Source organism: Ovis canadensis, chromosome 21, assembly GCF_042477335.2.
Source record: "Ovis canadensis isolate MfBH-ARS-UI-01 breed Bighorn chromosome 21, ARS-UI_OviCan_v2, whole genome shotgun sequence".
Classification (NCBI taxonomy): domain Eukaryota; kingdom Metazoa; phylum Chordata; class Mammalia; order Artiodactyla; family Bovidae; genus Ovis; species Ovis canadensis.
Window position 1 is genome coordinate 28,458,714 of NC_091265.1, and position 24,443 is coordinate 28,483,156.

A 24,443-nucleotide genomic window follows, 5' to 3' on the forward strand; every position below is an offset into this window, starting at 1 on the left:
TCCCTTCGCATTCTTCTCTTCAGTACGTCAGCTGGCACACATAGAGTGTTTCTGGCTTTTTCTTTCTCTGTGGCAATTTTTTTTGTTGTTGTTCAACTGATAGTGTATCCTCTTCCCTGCCTCCCCAACGCAGAATAGATAAGAAATCACTGGGAATTTACATCTGATTACCACAGGTTCATTCTCTCATATTACAAGGCTCAAAGTTACAAGGAGAAATAATACGTACTTGCTGTGTTGGTCTTTTGTTAGTATTTTTTTTTTAAGTTAAAATTAAGTGTTACTTTTCTGAGGAAGTAGCCAGAATAATACTCTCTCAAATTCAGAAATGTACTGGCACAAAGTCAAAGTTATTTCTAACCACATGATACTCTTTTGTCTGCCAAGATAGCTTGACAAGCTTAATATCCGAAGGCAGGCCTATATGATAATCCCAGCAGTATTCCGGGGATAAGATTTTAGTGGGTTTGTTGAGAAGGAAATACTTGCTGAGATGGCTTTCATCATGCCTTTGGGTTTCTATGTCATTTTTCTTGTCCTTGAGGACTCCTTTGAAGCACTTCTGAGTGATGTTCAGGACCTGAGTGGGTGCTCCCTCCGAAATGGCCGCGTGGTAATAAAAATCCCCTCTGCCGAAGCGAATATATGCTGCAGACTCCTTCCACCTCTCATAGGTGAATTTATGGGGATCTGCCTTGTACCACCAGGCCTGTAGCTTTGCTCACCGACTTGCCCAGGGTCTCCACTCCAAACTTGTCCTGGAAGACCTGGTCCAAGTCCATGCAGAAGAGGAAGTCAACCTCATGCCAGACGGGGGCCATGATGTACTCCCCAATGGTCTTCACATGCATCGTGAGGATGTCCGGCCAACTCCTCTCAGGCTTGATCTCAAACACTTTGATGGAGCGCAAGAGGACCCAGGTCTATCAAAAGCATCTTGGAGACATCATCCACCATGATGTAAACTATGACTCTGTGGCCAACCATGAAGTGCTTATTAGTAGATGTTAAGAACTCCTCCAAGTAATGCTCAATGTAACTTCCGACAGCAAAAACTCAAAGGGCCTTCCCACACTGCAGGCGCCTTCCATTCCATGGTCGCAACCTCGGGGCATCTAAGTGGGTTGAATCAGTCTGAGAGATGAAGTTTTCTTTCGTCTTCCTTTCTCTGTTCCTTTTCTTCTGTGTCTTCGTCTTCCTCGTGGTAACCGTTGTTAAGCCATCTCGGAAACCACCAACCCTTCTGAATACTGCTGCCACCAACTTCGGAGTTTTTTGACGGATTTATCCAGAACAGAGAGCCTTCTGGGCTGTGGCTGTATTCCCCACATACAACAACAGCTGAGACAACCAGCATTGACAAACTCACTTTTCCTTTGACATTCATTCTTTTCTCTGTATCGTCTGCTCCTCTCCTCCCAGAGTGAAAGGCAAAAGCCACCAAGCTCTGTTGAGCTCTGCTCTGCAGAAGGAGGCAGGGCTGGGAGGCAGGGCTAGGAGGCAGGGAAGGTCCGGGACTCCCACTCTGCAAGAGGATGCGGAGAAGCCGGGTGCGCTGGGGCTGGTGGGCGCCTCTGCGGCTGCCTTTTCCCGAGCCCCGCGGGGCACGCCGGGCAGTGCCATGCTGGGCTGTGCTGGGGCGGGGCTCCAGCAGGCCAGCTGCCGGGCACTCCTCCCTGCCGGGCTGCAGGTAGGGGACCCTGGGCAGCTGGTAGCACTCTCCACGCTCTGCCCCACTCGCGCAAGGCCCTAGGCCTTACTTTTGATTTCTTTCTTCTTCCACCATCATCATCCAGTCCTTCAGCAATTTCAGTCTTCTAGTTCTATCTTCAAAAACATTCCCAAATCTTATCACCTTCCTGCCCTCTTCATTCAGTTTCAGTTCAGTTCAGTCGCTCAGTCGTGTCCGACTCTTTGCGACCCCATGAATCGCAGCACGCCAGCCTTCCTGTCCACCACTAACTCCCGGAGTTTACTCAAACTCATGTGCATCAAGTTGGTGATGCCATCCAGCCATCTCATCCTGTGTCTTCCCCTTCTCCTCCTGTTCCCAATCCCTCCCAGCATCAGTCTTTTTCAGTGAGTCAACTCTTCACATGAGGTGGCCAAAGTATTGGAGTTTCCATCTTCATTGCTAACACCCTAGTCCAAGCCACATCATCTCTCACCTAGGCTTCCTGCAGTAATCTAACTAGTTGCCCTGCTTCAGCCTGTATCTCTGCCACAAGACCCTACTGTACAAGGACCAGAGAAATCTCTGGAAAAGGTTAAGTGGTTTATGTCACATTCCCAACCATCCCTCCCCCTCCAGGTGGCCTCCTGTTGCACTCAGAATGGAATCCTGACTCCTGGCCGTGACTGACTGAGCTGTGTGTGACCTGCCCCGTGGTCTGTTAGCCTTTTCTCCTTGACCATGCACCCAGCCTCATTGTTCTATTTTTGGCTCCTTGAGCATGCCAAGTCCATTCTTGCTTTTTAGGCTTCTTTGTACTGCTTATTCCTTCAGCCCAAAATGCTCTTCCAGTTTTTTTTTTTTTGGCTGCACTGGGTCTTCATTAGGGCATGTGAGCTTAGTTGCCCCATGACATGTAGGATCTTAGGACCCCAGCCAGGGACTGAACATGTGTCCCCTGCATTGGAAGGCAAATTCTTAACCACTGGACCACCAGGGAAGTCCCTGTTCTTCCTATCTTCATGTGCTTGACATTTTCTTATTCTAATCTTATTTTAAATAGAGCCAGCCCAGAGAGGGCTTCTCTGACAACTCACTCTAAAACTGCTCTCTGGGGATTTCCTTTGTGGTCCAGTGGTTAAGACTCTGCGATTTCAATGCAGGGGGCACAATTCCAATATCTGGTCGGTGAATGAAGATCCCATATGCCACATGCTGCAGCCAAATAAAATAAAATTGCTGTCTGTATACACTCTGTCCTTTCCTTTTATTTTTGTTCTCTACTGGTAGTTGCCATTATCTGATATTTTTCTTGTTTATCTATGTATATGTTCCTTTCCCCATTCATTCCTTGCTCTCTTTTCTGTTCAGCTAAGATGTATACTCTGTGAGGGGTGTGGAGAATTTTGTCTGCCTGTTCATCACTGTAGCCTGGGCTCCTGGGTCAGTGACTTGCACAGAGAATATGCTCACTAAAAATGTATGGAATGATGAATATGTTTTTCTCATCTATAGAATGCAGAGGGAAATACTTAGTTCTCAGAGTTGTTGAGGACTAGCATTATCAAATCTGATGATGCATCTAAAGTGAATGGTTCTGTGTCTGGCATCTTCTGCTTAGTAAATAGAAATGGTATTATTTTTAAAGTAGCTGGCTCACTATAGACATTCAGATGTAGCTGTTCTTGTAGTCTGGGTCCTGTGTAGTACTTTATATTGAAATAACCTGTACTCTGAACAAGGTAAAAAAAATACTTCCCAATCAGCTTTTTTTTTTTCCCCCTAAAGAAAACATTTAAAACCTGCTGTTCAGTGATTAGTCAACATCAGTTAGTTTAGAACCATTATTAATGTTACTTCTCCTCCCCCTCCTCCAACACACACAGAGACCCGGCATTATAATAAGGTTTGGCTTTCCTCTGGGAAATTATCATTTCCTTTCTTCTCTGTGGTTATATGATCTTTGCCAATTAACCCTCCTCAGGATCAAAGTGTTTTGGGGTTTGGTTTCCTCCTCCTGGTGTTGAGGTTCTCTGAAAACTAGTCCTAGCTTTTGCATGTTCTGATCAATATTTCTTTTGCATTTATTTAGCAACTGTTTACTCAGGATCTCCTGAGTGCCAGGCAGTGGGGGTACAGACAGAAATTCGTAGGTGCCTCTGTCCTTAAGGTCTAGTGGGGGAAGCAGGATCCCTGAACCAGTGAGGATAATGAAGTATCTGTGAAGGGAGTCTCATGGCACACGGTGGAAGTATAAAGGAGAGAGGGGCTAATTCCCACAGGGGAGGGTGGAGGGGTCCAGAGCTGTGTGATTGCTCACCAGCAACAAGGAGAGAATGGCCTCTCCTTGTGAGTGGAGCCATGGAGGGATGAACCTGCCTCAGGGGCCACTCTCTGGGAGCTTGGCATGGCTGTGTGATCATCGTGGTGGTGGTGGTGGTAACTCAAAGGTCATGAGAAACGAAGCCAAAGAGATGAGCGGGGACTGGGTTATGGGTGGCTCTGTGTGCCCTGCTAGGGAATTTGAACTTTCCAACAATGACTTAATAAGATTTATAAGTACTTAAAAAAATTTTTTTTTTTTTTTTACTTTTTATTTTGTATTGAGGTAGAGCCAGTTAACAATGTTGTGATAGTTTCCGGCTGACAGTGAAGGGACTCAGACATACACATACACGTATCCATTTCCCCCACAAATTCCCCTCCCTTTGAGGCTGCCACATAGCATTACGCAGAGTTCCATGTATAAGCACCTGAGATTTACTGGGTGCCAGGCTCTCTTCTTTGTGCTTTGTTGTATTAAATCTTTTCATCTGTAAAATAACCCCATGAAGTAGGTGCTGTCATTATCCCTATTTACAAATGAAGAAATGTGGGCACCGAGAGGAAAGGGAACTTGCCCACAGTCGCCCAGCTCTTCGGGGCACAGACAGGACTCAGACTCGGGCAGTTTGGCTCCTGGGTTTACCTCCTTCACCAGGGCCCTGTTCTTCCTCTCACAGTGAGCTTGTGTGGGCAGCCAGGATCTCCGAGGAGTTTGAAGTCTGGGAATGGCATGGTCAGATTAGTTCTTTGGAAATTGATATTGTGGTGGAGTAGTCACATTGCCACATCTTGTCCACGAGTTCGTTTCCAAAAACTTCTAAGGCAAAGAATGCATTGTGACTTTTTACCTTGATGTAGGCAGTTTCTGAATGAGGTTGGCCGTGTTCACAGTGGCATCTTATGTCTTCATCAGCCTAGCCCAGCCCAGCCCAGCCGCTTTCCCCCAGCCTTGTGACATAGGACAGAGGCTTTGCTAGACACACATGGAGGAGATGAATAGTCAGTTTGTCTCGAGGGGCCCTGTTGTTTGAAAAGCCCCAAAGTGTCACACTCCTGCAGAAACTGAGCCCGTCCATGAGGAAAGCAGACTCAGTCTCACCTCCCTGTCTGCAGGGCCCACATTCAATGGGCAGCGGAGCCCAGGCGTTGCTTACATAGTGATCCCTGTTTCTCTTTCTGGAGGGATCCTTGCTGGTGAGGTTGTCACTTCGGTGTCAAGGAGGTTAAATATGCTGGATCAAGCAACCAGTTGGATTGGATCCCTTCAAGCTTTTCCTGATTTGAAAACTTAATCCATTGTTATATCTATTATCTTTTCTTTTTTAAATTTTATTTTTAATTTAAAACATTTTTATTTAGGCTGTGCTGGGTCTTTGCTGTGGCTCATGGGAGCTTCTGTAGTTAGTTGTAGTGTGAGGGGCTTCTCTCTAATAGCAGAACACGGGCTCTCGAGCACATGGGCTCAATAGTTGTTGTTCACGGGCTTTGTTGTTCAGTAGCTTATGGGATCTTAGTTCCCTGACCAGGGATTGAACCCATGTCCCTTCACCGGAAACTGGATTCTTAACCACTGGGCTACCAGGGAAGCCCCCCATTATCTTTTCCAAATCTGAGAAAATTCCTTCTAATTTACAACAATGTCAGCTTTAGTAGCACAGCACTCTCCACGCTCCTGGCTTATGGCTATTGATACAGGCCTAAGAAGGCTGAGCGCTGAAGAATTGATGCTTTTGAACCATGGTGCTGGAGAAGACTCTTCAGAGTCCCTTGGACAGCCAGGGGATCCAACCAGTTCATCCTAAAGGAAATCAGTCCTGGGTGTTCATTGGAAGGACTGATGTTGACGCTCCAGTACTTTGGCCATCTGATTCGAAGAGATGACATACTGGAAAAAACCCTGATGCTGCAAAAGACTGAGGGCTGGAGGAAAAGGGGGAGACAGAGGATGAGATGGTTGGGTGGCATCACTGACTTGAGTTTGAGTGAACTCCGGAAGACAGTGAAGGACAGGGAAGCCTGGCGTGCTGCAGTCCCATGGGTTTGCAGAGTCAGACACAACTTAGCTACTGAACAACAACAACACAGGCCTAAGAGTCTTCCGCAGGCGTTAGGGACTTTGATCATTCCAGCCACCATGGTGTGAAATTGCTGTTTTGTTTACAGTCAGACATTGTATGAGGTCAGTTCTCTTGACAGCACTTGAAAAAACCCATTGGTATATGTTCCTACAGGTCTTTGTTAAGTACTCTGGTTTTAAAAATTGAAATGATTTTTTTAACTGCTTTGGAGGAAATCTTGTCATGATTACAGTGATCAAAACCAAACTAAATCATGTAGTGCTCAGGAAAAAGAGAGGGAGGAACACATCAAAATGCTGGTAGTGTTTGTGTTGCTTTTGGTAATTCCTTTTTCTATGTCTTCTGCGTTTTTAAAAAATGTGTCTATGGTATATGCAAAATGTTAAAACTTGTTTAAAAGGTGGGGAGGATGAAACTTAAAAAACAAAAAGCTCCCTGTGATCTCATAAACTAAGCGCAATATATGTGCTTGCTTTGGAAATGCTCTTGTTCACATCCATGCTTATTTTTTTATAGCTACAGTCCTGATAAATGCAGCTTTGTGTATTCTTTTAGTTTTGTAGCCTATGTTCAACATTATTTCATATTTCTACATAGTTTTCATAACTGGCATTTCTAATAGCTGCCCTGCATTCCATGGTGTTGATGTTCCATACAACAGTGCCCGAGCTGGACAACTGGATTGTTTCCAGTTCTTTTAGGTAAGATGTAATGAGCATTTCTGTTCATATTGCATTTTGAGTTTATTCCTTAAAGTGAATTTCCAGAAGGGAGTTCCCAGCATGGAAAGTGTGAATGCAGTTATGGCTTTTGGTTTGTACCTGTAGGAAGATTCTGCTTTCAGAAGAGCTAATTAAATGTGGATGGTCACTAGCTGATTATGTGTCTACCTGTTTCATGTTTCCCTTACCAGTATTGAGTCCCTATATTTTAATAAAGCGTGTTATTTCTAAATAAGTCATGTTTATTGAAGAAAGTTTAGAAAAGATATAAATAGATCAAGAGGAAAATAATCTATAATCCCACTGCTTAGAGGAAGCACTTTTAAAATGCATTTTCTTCCATGTATATGTTTCATAATGTTACATCATGTGGTTCCATGTAACCATTTCTCCACTGTTGGATAGAGGCTTTACCGGCCCCTTTTTCGGGGACTATATTAAATAACATTGGAACGAATTTTCTTTGTGCTCTACTGTGAATAAATCTGTGTGTATGTCTTGGAATCATTCCTTAGGGAAAACTCCCGGAAGCGAAATTGCTAAATCAAAGAGCGTGGATGTTGTTAAGGCTTTTGATAAATATTGAAGGCCTGCTAGTGAGGACAGTCATTCCTTGTTACACTTAACACCTGGTTAGACATCGCTGGCTGTGTGAGAGGTGACAAGGGCTGGAGCCAGGCTGGTGCTGTGGAGAGAAAGGTGCAGAGGACGGGGGTAGTCAGGCTACATTTCTTTCTTCTTCTTTCTTTTTCAATTTTATTTATTTATTTTTGGCTGCACTGCATTGCTTTTGTGCAGGCTTTCTTATTGTGGTGAGCAGGAGGCTACTCTCTCACTGTGGTGTTTGGGCTTCTCATGGCCTGGCGTCTCTCGTGGAGCACAGGCTCTGGGCGCACGGACTTCAGTTGCAGCATGCGAGCTCAGTAGTTGTGGCACAGGCCTGACTTGCTCTGAGGCATGTGGGATCTTCCCAGCTTGGAAACCCATGTCCCCTGCCATTGGCAGGTAGATTCTTATCTACTGCACCACCAGGGAAGCCCCAGGCTACATTTCTGACAGCACATCAGCAGGCCTTGGCGACGAATGGCTTGTGGGCTTCTGTGTGTGTGTGTGGTGTTCGAGGCAGACTGGAGAATTTTTATCCCATATTCCATATAGGAATTTGCAAGGATACAGATACACCAGTCTTCCCTGGTGGTGCGGATGGTAAAGAATCCGCCTGCATTGCAGGAAACTTAGGTTCCATCCCTGGGTCGGGAAGATCCCCTGGAGAAGGGAATGGCAACCCACTGCAGTTTTCTTGCCTGGAGAATTCCATGAAGGAGCCTGGCGGGCTACAGCCTGTGGGATCGCAAAGAGTCAGACACAACTGAGCAACTAACACATACAGATAAGATAATTTTTAGGACAGCAAACCTGAGGCCTTCTATAGATGTAAACGTTTATTGATAGTAATAGTCACCAAGAAATCTCACCCCACAAGCCTGTTTCAAAGGATGAAATAGGCTGATGTGTATAAAGCACCTACGCTTAGACAAATAGGCATTCTGTGTTGACAGCAGACCTGGCAAGGTCTTGGGGATAAAACTTGGGAGAATTGCTACATTTTATCCTCCTCCATTTGAGTCACAGAGCATGTGGACACTTGCTTCCCTTTTTCCTTTTCTCCTGCTTCCAGTGAGGAGGGAATCTGTTTAACAGTTGAGGGTAGGGTCCAGCCTGGAGTGACAGGGAAGGAGATACCCCCAGCCCTGGTCTGCCTTGGAGGGAAGTGCTTGGGGCTGAAGCTCTCACTTCTGGCTGCCTGGCCCTGCTGCTCTGAATCTCAGCCCGGGGGAGGAGCCTAAGGATGCTGATAACGAGGTCCTTCTGGTCCAGCCAAACAGGCACAGGAAAGCTGCTGCGGAGCAAAGATTAGACACACTCCCTGATTTACACAACGTGGAGAACAGACCTTCCCCGCCTCCCCAGAGCTCTTGGCGGGTGGTATTGTTTATTGTTGGAGGAGGACAACAGAGGGAGCCTGGCAGGCTTGTGCAGAAGCCAGAAACAACGAGTTGGGTCTGGGAAGGTGTTTTCTTCGATCAGTGCAACAAACATGTTTTGCAGACAGAAGCTCCCCATCTTGGAAAGGGATTAATGAGTGGAAGGATATCTTCCTTCTCCCTGGTAGACAAGGGGCCTGAACCACCCAGTGTATCCTGTGCCCAGGTGCTGTGGTGCAAAACAAATTAACTGCCTGCCGGGGGAGTGCGCGGAATGGGGCCCAAGTGGGTGGAGGGCGGCCCTCCCCCTCGTCTCCCTTCTCTGGGAAGACACATCTGGGCCCAGGGCAGTGATGACTTCTCACTGCGGAAAGTGAAAGAGCGTTGTTTACTTAAGCAGAATCGTTCGGATGTGGCCTTTGGTGAACTGTTCCCGTGAAATGCCATTCCTTGGATTACTTTTCACTCTCCTTATTCCTCTGGATTCCCAAATCCATTTTGTATTTAGAGCAAAGAGGAAAATATGGAAGATAATGTGTACAAAGAATAAGATAAAATACCTTACTGTCTTGCCCTTGAAAATAATACTGTGGCGATCTCAGGCCTACTTTGTTTTTTATGTTTATTTTTTCATGTGTCTCAAAAAATATTCTTGGGTCTTCCCTGGCGGTCCAGTGACGGGAGACTGCTTCCAAAGCAGGTGGCCCAGGTTCGATCCTTGGTCAGGGAACTAAATTACACATGCTGCAAGGAAGACCTGGAGCGGTCCTGGCCACGGCCCAACTGCTCACCCCCCGCCCCCCTGTGTGTGTGTTTTCTTCCCTTTTATTGGATTCATAATATGCCGCCCAAGTTGGAAATGCAAGCAAACCCAGGGCTGCTTTTGACCTCCCTCCCATCCATGGGTCCCTGCCAACCTCCCTGGTGGTTAGGCCCCAGCCTTGCCCAGTGGGGATGTATAGTTGCAGACTTTATTTGTCCTGGTGGCAGCTCTGATTCAGAGTCAGAGGACCCAGGTGTCTCTTCTGACTCTGTTGCCTGCATGCTGTGCAGCTGGAGGCAACTCACTCTTCATCCTTTCAAAGGCCATTTCTGTAAAATGGGGAGAAGGAGACAGGTTCCTCCTGCCTTCTCAGGAGGATTCTGTGTCAGAGCCCAGTGAGAGCAGGTTCTGAGCGGCAGTACATGATCCTCAAGGGCAAGAGTTTTGTTTTTATTAGGGACACAAATAGCCTATAGTTCTACCCGTTGGATTTGGCTGTCACACACACGATGGATACTTGGTTTTAAGGGAATTTGGCGTGAAAGAATGAGCCCACTATGTAGAGAGACATGGTTTAATATACACCACGAACTAGAAAAGGCAACTCCAGAACCTGGGTGGGACATTCCCTAAAGGGTTTCTGTCACAGTAAGGGGTGCAGCAGGGCAAACAGAAAAGAGAAAGAGACAGAGCACCTCAAATAGATATTTTTAAAAGGGCCCCTTGCACTGTATTAGGATAGCTACCTGGCCTTTTAAGCACTATTGTAAGACTGAATGAAAGGGCAGAGTATAATTTTCTTTTTTAAAAATATTTATTTGTCTGCACAGGGTCTTAGTTACGGCATGTGGGATCTAGTTCCCTGACTGGGAATCACACCTGGGCCCTCTGCCTTGGGAGTGTGGAGTCATAGCTACTGGACCATCAGGGAAGTCCCTATAATTTATTAAGAGTTGGAGGTCATCCTTTTTCCCAAAAAGAGCTAGATACTACAGTCTCTCCAAAAGCAAACACTGCACTAGTTTTCTTTTGTAGTTTTTCTGGAGATATTTTATGCAGATATGCTGGGCTGCGCTAAGTTGCTTCAGTCATGTCTGACCCTTTGTGACCCTGTGGGCTGTAGCCCGCCAGACTCCTCTGTACCTGGGATTCTCCAGCTAAGAATACTGGAGTGGGTTGCCATGCCCTCTTGCAGTGGATCTTCAGGGATTGAACCCACAGTCTCTTACGTCTCCTACGTTACAGGCGGATTCTTTTCCACTAGGGGACCCCATGCAGGTGCAGTTAATTGATTATATGCCCTCTTTTCATACTATGGACTTCCCCAGTGGCTCAGTGGTAAAGAATCTGCCTGCAATGCAGGAGACTCTGGAGACATGGGTTTGATCCCTGAGTCAGGAAGATCCCCTAGAGGAAGAAATGGAGACTCACTCTAGTATTCTTGCCGGGAAAATCCCAGAGGAGCCTGGCGGACTACAGTCCATGAGGTCTCAAAGAATCAGACACGACTGAGCAACTGAGCACAGCAGCAGCTTTTCATACTATGCACACTGTTCTCCACCTTGCTTCTTTCACTTAATGTACTTTGCAGATGTCCATAGTGGGCTGCATGGAATATTGGTGTATAGTTTTCACAGGCTGTACAACTATTTTCCTACTGATGGAGTTAGGCTGATTTCTTACTTGCTATTATAAACATTGTTGTAATATATCCCATTCCCTGTGTCTTTGCACATATGTATCAGTATCAGTGCAGGGTGAATTCCCTGAAGTAGAATTGTTGAGTCAGAGAGATTATAATAGTCTTTTTAGTTTCCAGTCGATATAGCCTTGCATAGAAATTGCATTGGTTTGCCTCCCACCAGCGGTATACAGGTGCCGTATTTCTCTATACTCTGTCCAATACAGAGTGAACGTTACCAATGCGATATGAAAAATGGCCTCTGATTACAAATTCATTGTAGTTTTCATCATAAATGATAATTTATAAATTCATTGTAGTTTGAATTTACTCATGAGCGAGGCTGATTTTTTTTTAAATGTAAGTACCATTTTAATTTCATCTGATAAACTGTCTGCTCATGTCTTTTACCCTTTTTTTTTCTATTGGGTTATTCATCTTTTCTTATTGATTTATAGGAAATTAGCCCTTAGTTATATGCATTTCACGTATTTTAGTTCATCTTTGTTTTATGATGCAGAATTTTAAAAAATTAGTCAAATGGGTCAATATCTTTATTTAATGGCTTTGATTTTGTGCAATTCTTAGAAAGCATTCCCCACTTTAAGATTTCTGTATTTATGTATATCATGCTTTCTTCTAGCACTTGCATGTTTTCATTTTAAAAAATCCAAATCTCTCATCCATCTGGAATTTATTTCAGTAAGAGGAGTGAGACAGGATTCCAGCTTAATTTTTTTCATAGAAAAACATGGGTTTTGAATCCTGGCACTTTAGCTCATTAGCTGTGTAATTTTAAACAAATAAGTTAACCCCTCTGAACCTCAATTTATCTGTGGAATGGAAATAATAATGCCTACCTAGTGAGGCTGTTGAAAAGGTTAAATAAGATTATGTATGGAAACAGAATAGTTCCTGGCATATAGTTAAGTGTTCAAATCTTGGTCCAAATACCCAGGAACCTGGGAAAACAGGGCGTTCCCACAAGGGGGGAATTTTGAGGTACGTGGGATACAGAGGTCACCTTGCAACTCGCCAGCGTGTGACTTAGGGTGAATCACTTAAACCCTTGGTTTCCTCACCTGCATAATGAGTGATAAGAACTAGTTCTTGTGGAGAGGCCCAGATTAGATCATGTCTGTGAAAGCATTTGGTCAACTGTAAAGGGCCATGACAGAAATGCTGGAGATTATGGCCTGATGAATGAGAAGCAGCCACGACACAGGTGGGTGTTTGCCATCCCTGGCCGGGGAGAATAATTAACTTGCAATAACTTGAAATTAGCAGCTGATGTAAAGCAAGTGAGCTTGCAGTACTTGATTATAGTAATGTTTAGTAATTGCCTTCTAGTAATTAAGCAATAATGAGCTTCCTGAGACAGAACCTTGTTAGAGCAAAAGACAGATCAAGCCCTTCCAGTTCAGTGTACGCTTCTTGAACACAGCCAGGGGAGTATGCAGACACGAGTACCTTGAGGAAGTGGTTCTTGTCTTTAAGAACAGACGGGAGGAGCCGTAGACGTGTAGGGCATAGCCCCCTGCAGCGGACAGAGCACATGTGGAGATAAACTGGGAGGAAGGTCCGCAGCGCCCTGTGATTGTCCAGGAGGGAGAGAAGCACCTGCTCAGCCCTGTGTGTCTGTCTGCACCCATTCCCTGCAGCCCAGCCCAGACTGAAGAGCCCCAGCTCAGTAATGCTTTCTTCAGATGTTACTTGTTGCCCTTTTCTGCTCCTCATTTGGTTGTTTTGGATTCATCAGTCTCATATCTTGTTTCTCGGGCCCTACCCGTCTTCCTCCACAGCTGGGGCTTTGTTTAGGGTCTCTGTTTCTCCTAGACCTGATGAGTCCAATTTTTCCCAGGGTAGGAGTTGCTATATAAAGTGTAGGATGTCTGGTTAAATTTGAATTTCAGATAAACAGCTAATAACTTTATAGTAATAATATAAGTATGCTCTGTGCAATATTGGGGTTATACTTATCTACTAAAAATTATTCATATGTCCCATGTAATATTTGGAGCAAACATACTGAAGTCTATTTGTTGCTATCTGAAATTGAAATTTAACTGGGTCTCTTCCTCCTTCCCTCTTCCCTCCCATCCTTCCCTCCTCCCTCCCTCCATTCCTCCTTCTAAAACCCTATCTGAATAGCCCTGATTTCAAATGCTATAAAATAGCATTTACCACACTCATGTTTCATGGAGTCCAAGTAGCAAGGGATAGTAAAAGGTATTAATCTTAGAAAAGATTTTTCAGCTAAAATGTCTGGTAAATTCTGGTTTAAACAGTTAACCAGTTTTCTTCATTGTGGAAAAATTTTCAGAACCTTTTAAGTCTCCAACCCTGGATTATAGTATTTAGTGTTTCTCGAAGTTATGTCACTGTCTTCCCCCTCCCACTTCCTGCGTTTTTAGGGTCTTAGGAGCAAATGTTGAGTGAATGCTGATGGGCCTTCCGGGTATCTGTTCTATTTGCAGACCATGAGTTCTGATTTGGGGTTTTGGAAAAATAGCCCTCAGTGTGTAGTCACTCAGTCGTGTCCGACACTTTGCAGTCCTATGGAGCATACGTAGCCCACCAGGCTCCTCCGTCCATGGGATTTTGCAGGCAAGCATACTGGAGTGGGTTGCCATTTCCTTCTCCAAGCCCTCTGTAGAAAATAAAAAAGAGTTTGTATAATATTATGATTCTGTTTTTGTTTTAAAAATCTTTAAATTAAGAAATAAACACATTGATATGAGAATATATGTATTAAAAAAGCTAGAAGATTGTAGAACAAATTATTAACTGTACTGTCCCCAGGGCAGGTGTGGGTAGGGAAAGAGATTTTCCCTAGCGGACTTTTCTTTCCTTCTTGTTTGACTATATGCTCTGCAATCAGTATATATGACTCTTGACTGACGGTTAGGGATTAAAAAAAGTTTGATTATTATACTTTTGAAAACATTTGATTATTGTATATTTATTTACATACTGCTTTTCTGTTTATTTCCTGATTTGCAACTCAGTGATGTAGGTTCTAATGTTGTTGTTGTTTAATCACTAAGTTGTGTCCGATTCTTTGCGACCCCATGGACTGTAGCCCTCCAGGCTCCTCTGTCCATGGAATTCTCCAGGCAGAAGTACTGGAGTGGGTTGCCATTTCCTTCTCCAGAGAAATTTTCTGGACCCAGGGATTGAACCCACATCTCCTGCTTGGCAGGCAGATTCTTTACCATTGAGCCACCCGGGAAGCCTCATAAATCCCCGCTTTCTGGACGAGGAAGCTTTACACAGCTCTTTGGCTGACCCAAGTCTCTCTCGTTCCTGAAACACTCATGCTGCCTTTTTGGGTTAGCGAAGGGGCGGCACGTGCAGTGCTGGGGAGGGACCACGGCTCCTGTTCACCGACCCTCTCAGTTCATAGAGCACGGTTGAGACCTTGAACGGGAGAAGGACCTGCATGAGACATATAGCCTTTGAACAGGACAAGTCCCCCAAATATCATTCTCTTTGGCAGGGGCTAGGGGACAGAAGGCAGGGCAGGGATCTGGCCCTGTGTTCACCAGAAGCCTTGACTTTAATTGGTTGTGCTGAGCCCAAAAGAGCAAGGGGAGAATGTTCTGATGTACAGCAGTGAATACAGTTTGTTTTGTTTTTTGAAAAGGTCACTTTGATAAATGCTTTTAGGTTGCCAAAATCACATTGGTTAGAATGTTTTTTTTTTCCTTTTAAGCTTTTCACAGTACATTTTGTTTCCTTATCTTTTTAAAAACATATATTTAAACACGATTCATTTCTTTATTTTTGATTGTGCTGGTTCTTAATTGCTGCGTGGGCTTTCTTCTAGCTGCAGAGTGGGGGCTACTCTCCGGTTGCAGTACGCGGGCTTCTCCCTGCAGTGGCTTCTCTTGTTGTGGAGCATGAGCTCTAGGGCATGCCGGCTTCAGTAGCTGAGCAGACGGGCTCCGTCGTCGTGGCTGCGTGGCTCTGGAGCACAGGCTCAATAGTTGTGGTGCAAAGGTTTAGTTGCTCTGAGGCATGTGAGATCTTCCCCAACCAGGGCTCGAACCCATGTCTCCTGCGCTGGCAGGGGAATTCTTTCCCATGGAGCCACTAGGGAAGCCCCTCCTTGTCTTTTTTAAAGACATTTTTTTCTTTTCCTCATCTGTTTTTCCTTTTTTGAATTTTATGTACATATCCACTTACTTAGAGCTATTGCGGTATTTACGGTATTTGAGGCTTGGCTTGTTTATCTGAGCAGAGTTCCTGTTTATATCCCTTGTGCCGATACTTGGTTACAGGACAGACTGAATGGTGGATGTGGTTTGCTGGGGAAAGTCTGGATCCAGCTCTGAAAAGAGACCTGCGCACGGAGGGTGTAGCTGTGCTTGGATGACTGGCATCAGTCTGCGGCCCTTTCAGTGCGGTGTGCTGCTCCCAGAGCAGGGAGGTTCCAGAACACTGCAGTTCAGAGAGGCCTGGGGGTCCATTCAGCTTAGCCTCCAGTCCTCATGACAGTTACAGCAGTGCTCTCTACCACCAGGCAGAGGGCAGCAGCATTCTACTTCAGAAGGAGCTGGAATTAGGAGTTAGATGCATCTGGCTTTGAATCCTGGTCTTAAGACTAACTAGCTGCATGACTTTAGAATAACCCCTGTGTGCCTCAGTTAGAAAAGGCAGAGGAACCAGCGATCAAATTGCTGACATCTGTTGAATCATAGAAAAAGCAAGAGAGTTCCAGAAAAACATCTGCTTCATTGACTCTGCTAAAGCCTTTGACTGTGTGTTTCACAGCAAATGGTGGAAAATTCTTCAGGAGATGGAAATACCAGACCACCTTACTTGCCTTCTGTGAAACCTGTATGCAGGTCAAGAAGCAACAGCTAGAATTGGACATGGAGTAATAGACTGGTTCCAAATTGGGAAAGGAGTACATCAAGGCTGTATATTGTCACCCTGCTTGTTTAACTAATATGCAGAGTACATCATGAGAAACACTGGGCTGGAAGAAGCACAAGCTGGAATTAAGATTGCCGGGAGAAATATCAATAACCTCAGATACACAGTTGACACCAACCTTATGGCAGAAAGCGAAGAGGAACTAAAGAGCCTCTTTATGAAAGTGAAAGAGGAGGGTGAAAAAGCTGGCTTAAAACTCAACATTCAGAAAATGAAGATCATGGCACCTGGTCCCATCACTTCATGGCAAATAGATGGGGAAACAATAAAAACAGTGACAGACTCTATTTTCTTGGACTGCAAACTTACTACAGATGGTGACTGCAGCCATGGAATTAAGAGACACTTGCTCCTTGGAATAAAAACTTTGACCAACCTGCTGCTGCTGCTGCTGCTAAGTCGCTTCAGTCGTGTCCAACTCTGTGCGACCCCATAGACGGCAGCCCACCAGGCTCCACCATCCCTAGGATTCTCCAGGCAAGAACACTGAAGTGGGTTTGACCAACCTAGACAACATATTAAAAAGCAGAAATACTACTTTGCTGATAAAGGTCTATCTAGTCAAAGCTATGGTTTTTCTAGTAGTCATGTATGGATGTGAGAATTGGACCATCAGGAAGGCTGAGCACTGAAGAATTGATGCTTTTGAACTGTGGTGTTGGAGAAGACTCTTGAGAGTCCCTTGGACTGCAAGGAGATCCAACCAGTCAATCCTAAAGGAAATAAACCCTGCACATTCACTGGAAGGACTGATGCTGAAGCTGAAGCTCCAATACTTTGGCCACCTGATTCGAAGACTCACTGAAAAAGACCCTGATGCTGGGAAAGATTGAAGGCAGGAGGAGAAGGGGACAACAGAGGACGAGATGGTTGAATGGCATCACCGACTTGATGGACATGAATTTGACCAAACTCCAGGAGACAGTGAAGGACAGGGAAGCCTGGCTTGCTACAGTCATGGGGTTGCAAAGAGCCGGACAAGACTGAGTGACTGAACGACAACAGCAAGTTAGGGGTGGTCGTAATAGTACCTACCTCATACATTTTGGGACTTCCCAGGTGGCACTAGTAGTAAAGAATCTGCCTGCAATGCAGGAGAACCAGGTTTGATCCCTGGGTTGGGAAGATCCCCAGGAGGAGGGCATGGCAACCCACTCCAGTATTTTTGCCTGGAGAATCCCACGGACAGAGGAACCTGGGGAGCTACAAGTTCATGGGGTCACACAGAGCGAAGCAACTTAGTATGCACATACGTTGTGAGGAGTAAATGAGCAAATACATGTAGAAGAATACCTTTCATGTAAGAAACATTGAAGAGAAGAAAATGGCACCCCACTCCAGTATTGTCGCCTGGGAAATCGTATGGACAGAGAAGCCTGGCGGGCTGTGGTCCATGGGGTCACAAAGAGTCGAACATGACTGAGTGACGAGACAGCAGTAGCCAGAAACGCTGACTTACAAGAGAAGCCACTGCAATGAGCAACCTGCAGACCAGCTGGAGAGTAGCCCCCGCTCGCCGCAACTAGAGAAAGCCTGCTGCAGCAACAAAGACCCAACACCGCTAGAAGCAAATTTTTAAAAACTTTAACAAGAGAAACATGGAGTAAGTGTCAGCTATTATTAACAATAATAGAACATACAGTTCCTAGAATTGTGCTTGGCCAGTAGCATATCTTGCGACGTGTTTGCTCCAGACAAGGCGTGACTTTTGTTGTCAGTTTTGGCACGGGGTGTAACTGACAGCTTCTGAGTGGATACCCCCCTCCCGGGACGCTGTGTTACCACGTGGCGCTTGGTGATGCTTGGGCTGTTCTGTTACTTCCCAAACAGAAAGACTTCCTCAGAGCGCAGTTTCCAGACAGTCTTGTGAGGTTTTCACCCAGCGGTATGTCTTCTATTAAGAACGAAACAGTAACCACAGCCAGTCCCCAGGAGTTTATAGTGCAGCGTTCACCACGGGCAGTCTGCATTTTTAAAGGGACCAAACACTTTCCCTCTCAGAGGTTTATTTAAAAAAACAAAACAAAACAGCCTCTCAATGGAGCACTGAAGTAATTTCTTACAGAAAGGGGCGGGACCTTTGCTTTTAGTCTGTGGCTGCTCCAGGTGGTCACTGCCTGCGGCTTGACTCTGAGCCTGACTCTGGGCAGGTAACTTCCTCTTCTTTCCCTGAAGCTGCATAATTTGGGCTCTGCTGACCTTCTCTGAGGAGCCCTGTATCTCAGCCCTTTATTTTTGGACATTCTCCTCTTGATCTTCTGCTTTGTTTCTTTGAACTCTGCCCAAGATGGAGACATCGATGTGTTGCAAATGATCTGAGCACAGAAAAAGCACATGATCCAAGGCTGCGTTCTCTTTTCGTTGACTTAGGATGTGTGAGTTGTGGTCTGTGTGTGAGCCACACGGCCGCACATCTTCCCGCTCTCCTTGCACCTAACTCTGAGATTTCTTTTCTTTTTGCTTTTAACAGCTTTATTGAGTTTTAACCCTTGCGTTTTTAGCCGGAGTCTGATCTTGATTCTTATCTTAACTGCTCCAGTGTGGTAGAAAGAATTTTGGATTTGAACCCAGAGGGGAAAAGAAAAGGAAAGTCACGTTTACTGAGTCTTGCCCTCGTCATTCGATTTGTCAGGATTTTCTGAAGTTGCTAGTATGAGCCGGGCTTTGTGAAAGGCACCCTAGGGTGGTGCTTCGGGCAATGTGGGTGCTGGACCCAGGCTATCTGGGTTTGAATTTCAGCTCCATCAGCTCTTTAAGTGGGACCTTAATGACGTCTTATCCCGTGTGTCAGTGTCCCCATCTGTCAAGTTAGGATGCTAATAGTGTCTACCTGATAGGAGTGTTGTGGGGATTAAATGAGTTAATAATATAGAATGAGGTGATGATGGTGGTGGTAGTAGTGGCGAAGGCGATAATCACAGCAATGATGATGACTGGGGGGACTAGGATCGGAGCTCAACCAGAGAGACGCTTCACTGGTTTCATGCTGCTCACAGTCCCGTATGCACGTGCCCACGTGTGCTAAGGGATGCACTTGGAACATGAGACAGATATAAATAAATAAGTACTGTAAAACTTGGCGAGGGGAGGGGACAGGGGAGGCCCCTTTTGATGGCATGTATATCTTCTGGACTTGAAGTCTGGCTGTTGTCTTTATGTTTGGACTACCCTCAGTTTACTCGCCTGTAAACTAGGTTACATGAAACACCCGCCTTATAAAAAGAAATGGAAGTAGCCACAAAGCGCCAAGTATGGTGCCTGACATATAGTGAGCTGAGTGACCATTTATGGACCCAGATTCTTGACAGAGAGATACTTTTCCTCCGCTGTCCCAGGGAACGGAGACCTGCACGTTGGCTTTGGCTGTCAGTCGTCTTTCTGAGGGTCGTTGGAATCCACATAGAAATCACCCTTGTTCACATGGAACTGCCCTGGCTCCTTCACAGGTTGCTTTGCAGTGGCCTCTCCCTCCATGCCTGCACCCTGCAGCCCTCAGCCCGTGGAGCTCCAGAGGCAGGTGGGCGTCACCCTTGGCGGCCCCCGCTCCCCAGGCTCCCTCGCCCCCGTGTGCTCACTGACCCTTTCTGCTCACCTCCTTTACACTGACCCTCCTTTGCTCCAGAGTCCATCAGACTTGTTCGGCCTTCACCTTATGAAATGAGCTATGCTCCTGTTGTTTTGAATTGTGACTAACTTTGTTATTGTTCTTTAGCTTTTCTCATGTTGATCTCAAGGGCAGAGACTGTTTCATCTCTGTATTTCCTAGGATGACTGTTTTTATTGTTTAGTCACTAAGTCTTGTCTGACTCTTTTGCAACGCTATGGACTGTAGCCTGCTAGGCTCCTCTGTCCATGGGATTTCCCAGGCATTCCCTTCTCCAGGGGAGTGGGCTGCCATTCCCTTCTCCAGGGGATCTTCCCAGCCCAGGGGTCAAACTCGAGTTTCCTGCTCGGCAGGCAGATTCCCTACCTCTGAGCCACCAGGGAAGTCCAAGTGACTAGCACACTGCTATAGTAGGTACTGAACTTTACCAGGATGGGGCTTTGTGGGTACCAAGGCTCTTTTACATGGTCTTCTTTTTTCCTTTAAGTCTCCATAAGAGTTCTCTGAAGGAGACAAAGCAGGTAGTCTTTTTAGCACAGTCGGGAAACTGAGGCCTTTACTTCAGCCGTAGGCTCATTAGTTAATTATTTAATTCTACAGAGTAGATATTGACTAAGTGTAACTGTGTCCCATGGGCTAGGGAAATAGAGCTGAAAGACATCATCCTTTCCCTCAAAGATGAGGCAGACATTAGAACAAAGAATTGTATGACGTTTTAGGACAGAGGAACGGTGAACCTGTTTATTTGGGGAAGATGAGCAGAAAATTCAGAGAGAAAGAGATGCTTCCATCAGTCCCTAAAGGACTAACTTTCCAAACATAGAAAGGTTAAGGATTGTTTTTTATATACACTTGATTCCCTACAGTGACAAGTACTCAGTAAACATTTGTAATATGAAAACACACGCAGAAAGTGATCGAGAGGGCTTCCCAGGCAGAGGAAATACTGGTACGTAGTCCAGGGGGACGAGAAGAAGGGTACTTTGAGAGGTGCAGTAGCATCCACACGGCTAGCAGGAGGTGAATAGCAACGGGGAGGTGGTTGAGGGGAAGATGGCAGCATCTCCCCCTGGTAGGACCCCAGGTCCCCTAGGACTTGCAAGGGACTGAAAGCTTCCTGCCTTCATTCACACTCCCAGTCTCTAGCCCTTCCTCCCAGAGGCACTCACAGTATCTACATAAACCACCTTTCAGCTTTGCATGGGCTCCGCTTCGCTCCGCTTCCTTGCACCCCCAGCTTGTCTGCTCAGAGATTCATGATCTCCTTTTTGTGGCTAAAAGAAAACTGCTGACCAGAGGAGCAACCTGCAACCTGACTGCTTGGAAGAATAAAGGTTACCAGGTGAAAGGGCGGCTGTGTCATTTGCTCTCCGTGGCGTGAAGGGACCGGGAAGGGTTAAAGGCCATCTGTGACCACACACCTGTGTTCCTCTCTCGCTGGCAGGGTCACTGGAGGGGAGCATTACATTGCTTCTCTGATGAGTCAGCCCCGTGGTTCCCGGGGAGACGGGCTGGCGCAGCTTGAGCTCTGTGGGCAAGTCTGACCAGGCCCATCTCACTCGTGCCTGTGTTTGCCTTGCAGCTGTGTAAATGAGTATGGAAGATTATGATTTCCTGTTTAAGATTGTTTTAATCGGCAATGCTGGTGTGGGGAAGACGTGCCTAGTCCGACGGTTCACTCAGGTAAGAACCCTGGAGTCTGGGTTGGGTTTCTCTGTGTGGCCGGTGGAGCTGCTGGTGCTGGTTTAGTTCCTGAGTCGTGTCTGACCCTTGCAGCTGCATGGGCTGTAGCCCGCCAGGCTCCTCTGTCTGTGGGATTCTCCAGGCAAGAAAACTGGAATGAGTTGCCATTCCCTTCTCCAGGGGATCTTCCCGACCCAGGGATCGAACTCGAGTCTCCTGCCTGGCAGGCGGATTCTTTACTGCTGAGCCACCAGGGCCTACAGGGTTAGGGGATCCTAATAGGATGGGTGAGCGGTACCCGCCCCAGCCTCTTGGCTGCCAGTCCTTTCCAAGCCCTTTCCAAGTGTACCAGCTCTGTAGCCTCAACTATAAGGTTTGTTTTTGACATTTAAAATTTTCCATCTTATTTGAAATCTCAGCAGTGGTGAACACGACCACTCCTTCCTCTGTGAAATACCCTTTGCTCTTTTCTTTCCTTTTGTTTTGATTTTTTAAATTGAAGTATAGTTGGTAAGCAATATTATATGTTACAGGTGTGATTCACCATTTTTAAAAGGTTGTACTCCATTTAGAGTTTAAAATATTGGCTGTATTCCCTGTGTTGTGTAAAAGGTGCACACAGCTTATTTGTTTAATATGTAATAGTTTGTATAGACTAGAGCTTTTAAACCATCCCCAGGGAGCATGGCTCAGTGAGTTACCACCAACCCTCCCAAGCCTCCCATGGCTTCCTCTAGTGAAAGGGGTGAGTGGTTTTGCTTTCAGTCTTCAGTATCAAAAATACCTTTGTTGGTGTTTAATCACTAAGTCGTGTCCAGCTCTTTGCGACACCATGGACTGTAGCCCTCCAGGCTCTGTCCATGGGATTTTCCAGGCAAGAATATTGGAGTTGGTTGCCATTTACTTCTCCAGGGAGTCTTCACAATCCAGGAATCGAACCCATGTCTCCTGCTTGGCAGGCGAATTCTTTTACCACTGAGCCACCTGGGAAACCCATCAAAAATACCTTATTGGATTAAAAAACCCCGCAGATTACTCATTAATAATAATACAGATGAAAACCAATGATAATTAAGTGGAAACGAATCTGTACATCAAGTTAAACAAACATGTTAACTTTTTAAAAACTCAGATTCAAATTAAACCACTCAAGCTCCCTGCTGATGCCCTCTCAGTTCCTCCCAGAAAACGGAATCATTTTGGTTTAGAATCAAATATGCTGATTTTTCTAACCTACTCCATGAGAATGAAATGAGAACAATGAAGGACCATTTGAACCAAATTAGATGTTCCCTCTGGGTTGGGTCCTTTGTCCTAAGTATAAGTTCCCTTTAGGGGGCTGCCCTTTTGAGAATTATTGCCAGAGAGTATATACCCGATTTTACCCAGAAATGGGTGGGAAATCATTCTGAGATTGACCTTGTTTTGTGTTTCCCGGAAAATGATGAATGGCATCCTTTTCAGGATTTATCATGCATGCATCTTGCATTTTCATCAAGTGCTAGTGGGGAAGTTGAGAATAGCTCTCCTGTCTAAGGCAGAGGGCAGTTTGATGCTGGGGAAAGCACACTGGCTTGAGAAGACCTGGACCTTCATCCCAGCTCTGCCCCGGCTTGCCTGGGAGCCTTGCCCAGCCTCCCTGCTTTCCTTTGATCTCCAAGGCCTCTTCCAGCTCTGAGAGTCTGTGGTTCTGTGGAAAACCAGAGAGGCCGATTGGATAACACAAACAGCTGGGGGGCACAGAAATGTCAAGGGAAAATGTCAAGGATTTTCCCAGGATAATGAACACAGAATAGAACTTGTTACTCAGCCAGGTGGGCCTGTGTGCTAAGTTGCTTCAGTTGGGTCCGACTCTTTGCAGCCCTATGGACTGTAGCCCACCAGGCTCCTCTGCGTATGGGATTCTCCACCAAGAATACTGGACTGGGTTGCCATTCCCTTCTCCAGAGGATCTTCCCCACCCAGGGATCAAACCCACACTTCCTGCTTCTCCTGTGTTGCAGGCAGATTCTTTACCACTGAGCCACTGGGAAAGCCTACTAAACCATGGTCTGGTGAAATAAAAAATGACAAGCTTACTGGCTTCTGGGTGCAGTCAGCCACCAGGGCATAATATTTGAAACTTCAGCTGGTTTTACTTCCATCTAACGTTAGTAATCTTTTCTGCTTTTGGCAAGCGGATGAGATGAGACTGCAGAGATGTAGAGAAGTTTGCAGCCCCTTTATTGAAAATTCTCTTGACCTTGTCTTATTACTGAAAGTTCCCTTAGACATTTTTCAGCCCACTCTTCTCATTTTATAGGTTAGAAAACTCCTGAGGTCTAGAGGAAGGAAATGACTTGTTAGTAATCTTGTGTCATGTTAGTGGCAAGGCTGGGATGAGAAGCTAGATCTTCTAGCTCACAGCCTGACCATTTTTATCTCCTTCATGTTCTCTCCTTGGAGACCATAGGAATCTGGGCTTTCTTATTTAAAAGCCTAGTTCTTATCATTAGGGATAAAAGTACCTCCCCACCCCTTTTTTGGTCACACCGCTAGGCATGTGGGATCTTCATTCCCTTACCAGGGATCGAACCTGTGCCCCTGCAGTGAAAGCTTGGAGTCTGAACTACTGGACCACCAGGGAAGTCCAGACATGTTTCCATTTTTAAACAGTTATGTTTAGTAGACTCTTTGTGACCCTATGGGCTATACCGTCCATGGAATTTTTCAGGCCAGAATACTGGAGTGGGTAGCCTTTCCCTTCTTCAGGGGATCTTCCCAACCCAGGGATCAAACCCAGGTCTCCCACACTGCAGGCGGATTCTTTACCAGCTGAGCCACAAGGGAAGTCCAAGAATACTGGAGTGGGCGGCCTATCCCTTTTCCAGCAGATCTTTCCCATCCCAGGAATTGAACCAGGGTCTTTTTCATTGCAGGCGGATTCTTTACCAACTGAGCTATGAGGGAAGCCCAACCAATAAGCACACCACCCCTTAGTTTTTCTTTT

The 24,443-nt window shown here is 45.7% G+C and overlaps 1 protein-coding gene and 1 pseudogene across 3 annotated transcripts in view; one reads left to right on the top strand and one right to left on the bottom strand.

Moving 5' to 3' along the window:
* RAB30 (RAB30, member RAS oncogene family) overlaps positions 1 to 24,443 on the top strand; it is a 95,953-nt gene that overhangs the window by 56,482 nt on the left and 15,028 nt on the right. For 2 of the 3 annotated variants that reach the window (XM_069564890.1, XM_069564888.1), the window contains exon 2: positions 21,354 to 21,454. In XM_069564890.1, coding sequence (XP_069420991.1) covers positions 21,362 to 21,454 — 93 coding nt within the window. In that variant the 5' untranslated portion in view covers positions 21,354 to 21,361. Of the gene's footprint in view, positions 1 to 20,106; positions 21,114 to 21,353; positions 21,455 to 24,443 lie in introns of those variants that run through there. The other variant, XM_069564889.1, reaches the window with a different exon arrangement.
* LOC138427275 (N-acetyllactosaminide alpha-1,3-galactosyltransferase pseudogene) lies at positions 323 to 1,387 on the bottom strand (annotated as a pseudogene).